At 43.3% G+C, this 10,487-nt stretch overlaps 1 protein-coding gene across 2 annotated transcripts in view; it reads left to right on the top strand.

Annotated features, from left to right (window-relative positions):
- Window positions 1-770: 770 nt before the first annotated feature.
- The window catches only part of CXADR (CXADR Ig-like cell adhesion molecule), a 331,323-nt gene continuing 321,606 nt past the window's right edge, over window positions 771-10,487 (top strand). Inside the window, exon 1 of one of the 2 annotated variants that reach the window (XM_069636404.1) lies at window positions 771-1,030. In XM_069636404.1, the coding sequence (XP_069492505.1) occupies window positions 976-1,030 (55 nt within the window). In that variant the 5' untranslated portion in view covers window positions 771-975. The remainder of the gene's footprint in view (window positions 1,031-10,487) is intronic. The other variant, XM_069636406.1, reaches the window with a different exon arrangement.

Below are 10,487 nucleotides of genomic sequence, written 5' to 3'. Positions count from 1 at the left end.
AAAGCCATTGATTTAGCAAGTGTTCTGGCCGACTTCGGCATCACCCAACATATTAGAGAGCCTACCCATATCAAAGGTTGCTCTCTTGACTGGGTCTTAGACATGAACTGTGCGCTTAACGTAACCTCTGTGTTTAACCTCTGTGTTTCCATGCGCATGGTCTGATCATCACAAAATACTATTCTCCATTAACTCCAGTCCACTTACAGATAAACCCAACCTTGCCCCTCCAACCTACACACGCAACAAGAAGGATATTACGGCTGAGAAACTACTCCCACTTATCCTCCCTCTACTGAACACTGCTTCTTCCACTTGCTTGGACCCCACAGTTCTAGTAGATACCTACAACTGCGCCATGTTAAAAGCTCTCAACACCATTGCCCCTCTCAAATTGCGCAAACAAAAACCTTGCCTCCACCTTAATTCCTGGTTCACCACTCACCACTGCCTCCCTTACACTACAAATAAAATAAATACAAATACGGTCTTCCCATTCCCAGTAAAGTGCCTCAGTATAATGACCATTTGAAGAGGTACTGTACACGGAGTCTTCTCTTCAGAGGCCAACACAAATACGGGGCGATATCATTCTACCCAAAGGAAGGTTCCGTTTAAGGAGAAACAGTTTTCGAATGAGGTTCTTTCCATTGTTTGATTTTGTCCACTTAAATCCCTTTTCCTGCTAGGTGCGCTGCAAAGATTTCGTTAAAATTCGCACGTGCGTTTAAGATGGATGAGCTTATTGGTCGGTGCGGGAAGTGCGCCTGAGGCAACATGGGCCGCCAGGGCGTGTGTGGGAGCCGGGCTGCTCCTGCTCACTCGCATCCCTCGGTGTCCGACCGGAAGTGACGCGCCTTCACCTGCTGCTGCTGAGCCGCCGCTGGGCATCTTGTTGTGAGAGTTCGAGTAAACGCTGGAGTCAGTGCCCGGAACCCGCTGCCTGCCTGCCCGTGTTTCTACACCGTCAGAAAGATGAGGATTGGGGCTGTCCCGCTGCCCTGCACGGCACTGCTCTTTCTGTGTGTCGGTGAGTCTGGGCGGGGATTGGTGGGGGGACAGGGAAAGTCCGCGAGGAGCGACGGACAAAGCGACCCAAGAGGGAGGCGCTGGCGTGGAGTGCAGTATAGACCTGCACGGCCCCACCCGACGAGTGTTCGCTGACGAAGTAGAGAGTTTCCTCCACTTTACCTGTAGTACCCCCTCATACCGTTACTTCCCAGGTTAAAGTACCCCCTTTTAGGCTGTTCCGTTCTTTTTTTTGTACACGTCCCCATCCCCACTGACGCTGCCGAGAAAGGTCCTCTACTTGTCCAGAGCATAAACCACCCCACCCCGCCCCCGCACATTTAAAACCAACGACCACTTCTCACCTATAACATTAAATACCTTATCCCCCCCCCCCTCGCCCCAGCTCCCTTTTGAACCATTGCAGACGTCCTCCCCAATCGTCGTATCTGAGCCTGGTTCCCGGGGTTCCGCTGCCCCCTGTCTAGTTGTTGTTGTGGTGCTGCTTGTTGCTCGCCCCTACAGGTGTCCTCGGGTTGGGCAGGCAGCTGGTACAGTGCCTGTTTTCCCTTCCTGTGTTTGCTTTGAAGGGCGAGCGTGTTGCCCTGAGCATTGCTTATCTCCTCGAGGTTTCGCCTTCGGTTTCTAGTTACAAAGTCTCTTACGTCTCCCCACCCGTGGACGTGGGAAGAGTTGGGATCGATCGCTGGTCTTTCCAAATGAACGGCTGCATAGGCTGCCTCGATCGTTTCCAGCACACACGGCTGCAGTATTGCCCGCAGTCATGGTTACATACCCTCGACAGTACCGCCATGCAATGTTGCACGTTTATTTGCTGCGCTCGTCAACACGCATTAATCCTAAATACGCCTGTTGGAGCCGATCGCGAGGCACACGGCACATTTTTTTTCCGCGCTGGTAGTGTTATTCTGACGCGTTTTTATTAGACATCTGACGTAAATACTATCTGCCAAGGTGGAACTGTCAATTGAAATGCATTATAAGGTTGTGGGCAGACATGGAAGCTATGTATGAATCCATGCAACTGCATTGCAGTGGCAAATGATGATTGCACCCTTGACTTGAGGGTCACTTGAGAGGTGACAGCAACCTATGCCTATATGTTTTGTTTTATTGAAGGCCGGCTCTTAAAACTGTCACTTTATTTATAAATGGGGTTCTTGAAAGCACAGGGGGTTACTGTTAAAAAAAAAAAAAAAAAAAAAAGAGTAACCACACTTTTAAAAGTTGTGCACTATGCAAAACATCAGCGTTCTTTGGGAATAGCGGTCTACGTTTAAAACTCGTAGGTCTTAAATTCAGAAGGTAGTACCTGTTGCTCAGGCCACATTAAGTGGTAGCCAGTGAAAGTGTTGCCAACAAAAAATCGTAGGGGGGGGGGACAAAAACTCCAGGGCCGGGGGTGCCGTAGCCAAGCAAAAAGTAGCAAAAATTCACCAGAAGTGGCCACAAAATGTATTTTTATTCATGATTACAATTTGAACACATCATAAGTGGTTTCATTATACAACTATTGGCTATAAATACATTCCACCTAAAGTATGAATAAATTCAATTGACCAAGTGCAAAGCGATAATCCTATCCTTGTTAAGAGCACATTACCTAAAAATATTAGTTGGTACATTACTTCTCTAAAGTGCAACATGCAAAAGTGCTAGGTTAAGCAGTATAACTTATGCAAGTCACAAATCATGTGAAACCCTAGATCACAGTAGATCTATACCTATTTCTTCAATGGCACTTCTTTGTGAAACCCTAGATCACAGTAGATCTATACCTATTTCTTCAATGGCACTTCTTTCAGAATACTAAAAATGTTGTTTAAAAAATGACTGGCGCTAAAGATGAAGCCAGTTGTCTCTCCACCATAATGCCTCAGAACAGACTGCACTAGCGCAGTGAACACATATCTCGAAATGCGTTTGTTATTTTTTCTCTTATGTAGTAGATAGTATGTTTCCTCAGTTGTTATGTACCCTCCTCTGGTGGCATTTTTAGTCTGGGACTAAGTGCTTTCATTATGTGCAGCACATTGAGACAGAATCTTTAAAGCCATGATCTCCAGGTTGTGTTAACCTAAGCCATGGTAGATTGTAAACTAGGAAGAGCCCTCCTATATGTATTGTAGAGTTTGAAGTTTGCTAATGTTTCACGGTTGTTTATCTGCTTCCTTCAATTTCTTTATCTTCTGTGAAGGATTTTCTGCCTGCACTGATTCCTCAACATTTATACTTAGCAACAACCAATGACGGTGTTCAGTGAATTCCATCAGTGGCGTCCCCTCCTCCCATCTGTACGTTATCTGACGGAGTGTGTTGGGTAAGATCCAATTTCTTGAGACTGAGAATCTCCCAAGAATACAGACCGGATTAAAGTCTGAGATGGGAAGGTTGATAAATCATTGCCCACCATAGCAAACCTTCCTGAACATGTAACCATTTCCAGCCAGTGTCATTTAATAACTCCAAGCCATATGTCATGCTTCGGATAACCTTTAATTTCACAAATTCGATTAGGGGAAGTAATGTGACAAGGCAATACTTCGCTAAACTTATTTTCAGTTCGTACTGACCGATCTGCATTTTAAGTTCATTCTGTTACAATATTTTTGTTGGTGATGATGAATCCAAGATCCTGATTATTTGTTTGTCCTGTCATTATTGGGCTGTGTCGTTTTGTGTTTGCCTCCGTTTATGGACCATTGGTTTGGGCGTGTTCCAAATAAATATCAGATTATCCATCTTCATTTTTGTGTTATTAATTGACCATATGATTTTATGCTTGTTCAGATTCCCTGTGAAAGATTATTTTTGATTTTCCAGAATTCATTTCCAAACGGTTTCTGCATAATTATTGAAATGATGGGGGCGTCTTTGTAGGCAGATAGGGACCTGTCTAATTAAAAATAATGTATTCCGCATACGATGGCCACCCAATTTGGGTCGTACCAATTTTTGGGAGGGTATAGGTCTGGTTTTACCAATGCTGCTTCCGTGTCTGCCATATAAAGGTTAAAGGATAGTTCCGGGACTCTTTTTTTTAATTGTCCCTACGGTTCGGCCATGTGTTTTTAAGCATAAATCGGTAGATCGTAGAAAACTTTCCTATGGACCTTACCCGACTTTTCGTCCATTAACGCACTCGAAATCAGCCGCCATTTTCTGATAATCCTATCATTTCCCCCCATCGACCTGGCTCACCTGCTTTTGCGGCACTAAATCAAATCCCTGCCCCTGAAACAGACTTTATCAAAACATTCATATTCCCCGCCTCTATCCGTGACGTGACTGTGCTGCGTAGGCAAACGCGCCAAGGCGTCTTCTACGCGACTCCATACAGAACCCGGAAACAAACACAGATCAGCTCACAACACAGCGCGCCACAATTCTGAATATGAAACTGTACTTTTAAATCAAACCGCAAGATTGTAAATTTGGTAAAGTACATTTATTTGACATCAAATGTTTAGAGAATATTCAGCGATTTGCATTTTTATTTGCTCACGTTCCAAAAAGTTCGTTTTGAGGCACGCGATGTTCCTTTGCTGTACACAGGGTCTTAGATCATCTCACAATACAGCGCCACAATTCGGAATATGAAACTGTGGTTTAAAATCAAACGGCAAGATTGTACATTTGGCAAAGTACATTTATTGGACATCAAATGTTTAGCGAATATTCAGCGATTTGCATTTTTCTTTGCTGTCGATCCAAAATAGTTCGTCTTGAGGCAAGCGATGTTCGTGTGCAGTACACAGGGTGTTGGATTACGATAAAATAAGCTCTTCGGTCGCACTGATAATCGCATGGCTGTTCCAACAACGAGGCACTAGGCCACCACAACGGTCTGTATGTTGCATCTAGCCGTTAGTACCGCGTAAGGGCATACTTGTACTTGTCGATCGTCCCATAAAATGGTCAGGGTGGTAACGTTGTTCACGCGGAGAAGCAACTGGCGGTTATAAAAGCCATCTGCCGGTGTCTGGTAATCGTGACACATACAATAATGAAGGATGTACCTGTTTTAAAAACATAAAAAATGAAATTAGTCTCACCATCAGATCTTTATTAAAATTATTCATTTTATATATTAGGTCGGGAAATTATTTCATAGCTAGGACAGTGCAACTGGGTATTATACGTCAAGGGGGGCTGTAGGATACTGAGACAGTCCCCCAGTGCAGGGGTTGACAGGGAGGCAGTGCAGGTGGAGAGTGGAAGGGCCCAGGACCGAGGTCGCAGACAGTGGACAAGTTGTAGTAGGGGAGAGGGAGAGAGAAAGCAGAAGCAAAGAGGAAGGTTTTGAGGTGCTTCCGTAAAAGGAGATGGTTCTCCTCAAGATAGTGCGCGGTACAAAACAATATGCCACACAGAACGAACAAGTACAACTTAACCCGTCTTTAAAGCTACTGTATAGTAATTAAATTGCGGTATAAACTCATCTAAAGAGTTACTTACATTATATTTGCATTTTCCATTGTCTGTGCGTAGGGCAGCCCCGAAATACCACTCCTTCTATGCCGACGTTATTTCTTCTAATGAACGAACATTAAATGGCTTTCGTTTCTGAAATTATATTCATTATCGCTTACGTTATTGCACCACACCCCCAAAAAGAAGTCTTTCGGGATGGTCCCGGCCTGTCAATGTCAAATAACAATAGAACCTTATACTGAGTCGTGGGCCATTCCGGCACCCGAGCAAAAAATCAATGCAGCTGACCTTCACTTTGAACGAGCACACATTCCTAGTTAGCTACATTCAGTGTAAGGCCATCTCACAGGACTTGAAATTTACACTCCATCTTTGCATTTTGTCTGCGTGCATTTGCAGCCCCAGAGAACCATAAATACGGAGACATTCTATATTTTTTGAAAAATGATTTATATTACTGTTTGGTTTAATTTAATGCACAAATGAACAAGGTTGGATAGACACATTGCATGTACACTGAGCAATCACTTTTATATACACAATACATAGATAAACCTATTCAATGGGCCTGCAACGTGAGGAGACTCGAGAGAACAGACAATCAAATTACAATCATTTAAACCGTGATGTGTATTTCTCAATGAGCTCTGCTTTAGGTGGACATGGAACAGAGGCAATGTTGGGTGGCAATGCAGTTGTCCCCTGCACAGGTTCGTTCACAACTCCATGTATGTGCCTATCTAGGACATCAACAATAAGTCTCTCAATAAACTCATATTGCATATCCTCAAACACTGGTTTGATCACCCATTGTTTACTTCTTTTAGTGAAGGCCTTATTGTAGCGAAGCGTCCCTAAAGTTCCGGTCGTCCTACTTTGTTGACGGCCAACATTATGGTTATGTGTCAAGACCGCTAGAAGAGTCCGATTTATCATGCCCTCCATGCCAAAATGCTATCGTTTTGGCCTGTACTTTAGGCACATATATTGGAACACCTCAATCTCCTGTGTGGCAGAATTCCGTGAGTCCCCTCAAATCTCTTGTTATAGTTTTATCAAATACAATCTTTTCAATGGCTTTCTGAGTGGGTGGTGAAGGAATCAACCACTTCTTCTTCCGTGCCTCCTCTGTGGACAAATGGCCATGTTCACAATTGTGGAAATGTTGGTTTGTGGTCCAGCGGTGAACGTTGCTACAGTGTAGCATTAATGACCGCCATTTTTCCAGTAGAATTTCCAACGACCCTCCACATGTTTTTGAGCTCCACCAAAGATGGTTGCTGATTGACTTGGACCACTGTGAAATACCTTGCATATCTTTTTTTTTTACCTGCAGCCGACATTTTTTTGATTGTTTTTGCAAGATGCCATACGTCAAATTGGTGATTTATATTTTTGTACTCTTCTCTCATTGTCTAGGCAATTGAAACGTGTCTGTCCGTGGCTATCAGGTCGATCACCATTCCCCGCGATTGTAGTTCTTGCAATGATGCTACAAAGCCAACTTTCTCCATGGCCACTGAGGATGTACTTTGTGACACCTGCATGACCACCGAACTCACAATTTTCTTACTTTCCATGTCCTGAAAGTGGTAGGTGCAGTACTTGGCTGAAAATCCTGGGCTGTCGCACTGTCCATCACCGGCTAGCCTGAACCGTTTGCCCGCGAATGTACTATCAATAGACATTTTTTCCATTCTCCAAGCTTTGCTAACGGCTGGAAATAGATAATCGGTTTGGTATTTGTAGAACTGAGTTTTCGCAATGAAATGGATTCCCACAAACTGAAAGAAAGACTCTAACTTTTTAAAACTTGAACCACTAAAAAGTGCAGCTGCTGCACAAAGTAGATTGCCTGCTGGCAGTTGCCCCAGCATGGGTTGTGCAGACCATGAAAAAGGATGATATTTTGTACAGGTGGCATGTATTTTAAGGTTAGTGCCTCGAATTGCACGAGTCACATTAATCAATGGCTCCCCACATACTTCTCCACCAACCGAATGCCCACATTTCATCCGAATAATATCAATCAAACAACTATCGAATACAATGAATTTGGCCTCTTTCCTTATACTGTCACTCTGCATCCCAGCTGGTTCGGCCTGTAACGTTGAGGACATGTCACTCACATGAAAGGTAGAATCTCTGATATCGTCTTCCGCTATGTTCAGTGATATTGATGGTGTTTCATTGTCGTCCACTTCATTCTCTTCCATAGCAACATCTGTTCCTTGCGATGGGTGAATAAAACAATTTCTTCAACTTTCTCGTGGTCTTAGTTTTTGCGGGTGTGGATTCTGTGAATTGATCTCCGACTGCATCCGAACTACCAGGAGGACATTCACTATCAATGGCTGGTGGTGGCATAGCTCCGTTGTCAATCACTTCATATTCTTCCCATTGGCACGATGCATCTCCAGTCTCAAGTCCCTGCCAAAAGGTTTGACAAGCAACATCTCTCGTTCGCTTCACTGTCTGTGTAGATCTAGTTCGTACACCCACTCGCAACTAGAGGACAGATTGGAAAAGGGATGTTCAGTTTAAACACAACTTACAGTATTGAACTATTAACAGTGAAAAACAACATAATATAGTGACCAGGACACTAACCTTCTTTTGCTTTCTTTTCTTTGAAACTTTCTTGCCTCGAACTTCAACATCAGGACGCTGTTCCTCCGACTCGTGTATGCATGTCTCCACTTCCTCTTGCGCTGCAACGACTATATTTTCATAAGCACATCCATCACGCACTGACGCTCCATCGACTCCCTGAAACATAGAACTTTCATTAATATGTATAATAATATTGAAAACACAAAATGTACTTGGGGACCAATACCCACGTACATCTCAATAGCAAAACGCGAATGAACGCTTTGTGTAGAACATTCAAACGACAATTATTCACGCATTGTTGATCTACTTAGATGGAACTGTCAAGATCCATACCTCGGGCTCCTCATAGACTTCCATTGATGATATTATTGAAGATGATGCTTCAGTAACTCCCTGAAACACAGTAATTGCATTAGTATGGTTTTCTATTTTGTTAAAAAGAACATAAACTTTGTGCAGGCGTCAAAGGCTCATCTAAATAGACCTGCACAAATGATCAGTTGTCTAAAATAAATAATGGATATCTAAATATGATTCCATTTGCTCGATCGTTGGAAGTGTCACCACCCAGAGATCTGCATCAACTACTAGGGGTGATGTTCTTGTAGAAGAAGCTCCGTCATCTCCCTGAAACATAGTACTTGCGTTAATAAAGAAGGAAGTATACGGGAATGTAATCACGTCATATGATTTCGCTTGATCGAACTGTCAGTATCCATACCTCGAAATGCATAAGAACATCAAGGGACGATGTAACTGTGGTGCACACTTCTGCAAGCTGTTGCGCCGACCCGTAACTGCATGCTCCCCCTTCTTCTTGGACTAATGCTCCATCGACTCCCTGAAACATAGGACTTTCATTAGTAATGAACACAATATTGAAAAAAGAAGACACATAGGAGGGCGACGACAGAAGGACATACCAATGGCTAAAAACCAAAGAAACATTGTGTGTAACAATCGCGCTACAAGAATGCAAGATCTGATGATCTACATCGATGGAACTGTCCGGAAACGTACCTCGAGCATCTGAGTGACATCAACGGTTGTCGTCAATGCGTTGGACTCCTCAGCATCTCCCTGAAAGACAGTACTTGCATTATTTTGGATAACAATAATTATAACTGAAAACAAAGACTAGAGGACGAGTACTAGGGTGTACCATTAGGTAAAATAATTACACGATAAATTAAAACTATTGATTTACATGCCTAAAACAAGTCAGTGGCAGAATAGCTAAGTAAGATTACCCGATAGGCGCTTGAAGTGGCTGATGACTGCAATAACGACACGGATGGAGAATCTTCCGCCTTCGTATTGAGTGGATACATAAATGGGGAAATTATTGTTAGCTAATGCTACACACTACCGCAAGGCCGAGAGCTGAATCCGTAAACTTGACTCACCAGTGGAGGGATGTGGACGAATAGAGTGGGAATAGCGGTTGGGAGCAATTTTCGCCTCGCTCGCGGTGTGTTCTTCTTTATTAGCAATGATGTGGAGTACATGTCTGAGCTAAAGTGCCTGCTGCAGATGCGGTATCGATCACCCCTCTTGTCCGCAAATACTTCTAGGACTCTACTTTCAAGCTCAGACGGTGGATATCCGCAATATCGGACCCATTCTCTTACCTGATCTATTGTCTTAGGGAAAACATGCATTATAGTACCTTCAGATTTATTATGGGTCTTCGAAGGGCAACCGCCAATGGAACAGGCAGGCATTGTGGAAAGTTCTGAAAAGTAAAGATCAAGAATTCTCTATGAATACCAATGTGTTAAAAAATTAAATGACACATAAAAGGTTCAATGCAAGGTTCGTTTTGGTTCTTGGAACTATACACGTTATTCACATGCGGATAAGTATTTGAATAACTTTAAAAAAATAGAAAAATAATTTGACTAAACTCAGAACATGTGACTAGTTCCTTGCATGTACTGTCTTGAACGAAAAGAACACATGGATGCAATTTGATGACTACTAGCAAATAGATAAAAATTAAAAAATTGGACGCAAAATGATTATGGTACATGGCCTTACCTTGACGAACAAACAGTTAGATGCAGGGATCAGAGTAGTTTCTTGTCGTCGAACAGGGAGCAGTTCACAGGTTGCAAACTAACGAGTTTCCTCGAAGTGGTCACGGAAGTTCACAGAGACGAAGAGCAGACAACCAGCACCTTCACGGGTTGACTAGCAAAGCGCAAAGAAGTTCTCATTAGAAATATGAAGTGGGTTATAAAGAATTCGAAACAGGGGTGTGTTTGTGAATGAATTACGTGTATATGTCGTGGCATTATGCGGTTTGCAGGGGGGCGTCCAGCGTGAGGGGGGATGCTTGGCAGGAGACATGGGGTCTGGAGGTAGACATGGGAACAACAACCCATGCTCTATAGACCACTTTGAAG

The sequence above is a fragment of the Ambystoma mexicanum genome, chromosome 7p (genome assembly GCF_040938575.1).
Source record: "Ambystoma mexicanum isolate Mex_15411 chromosome 7p, UKY_AmexF1_1, whole genome shotgun sequence".
In the NCBI taxonomy this organism is placed as follows: Eukaryota; Metazoa; Chordata; class Amphibia; order Caudata; family Ambystomatidae; genus Ambystoma; species Ambystoma mexicanum.
Note: the sequence above shows the minus strand (reverse complement) of the source record. Positions and strands in the feature narration are given on the sequence as shown.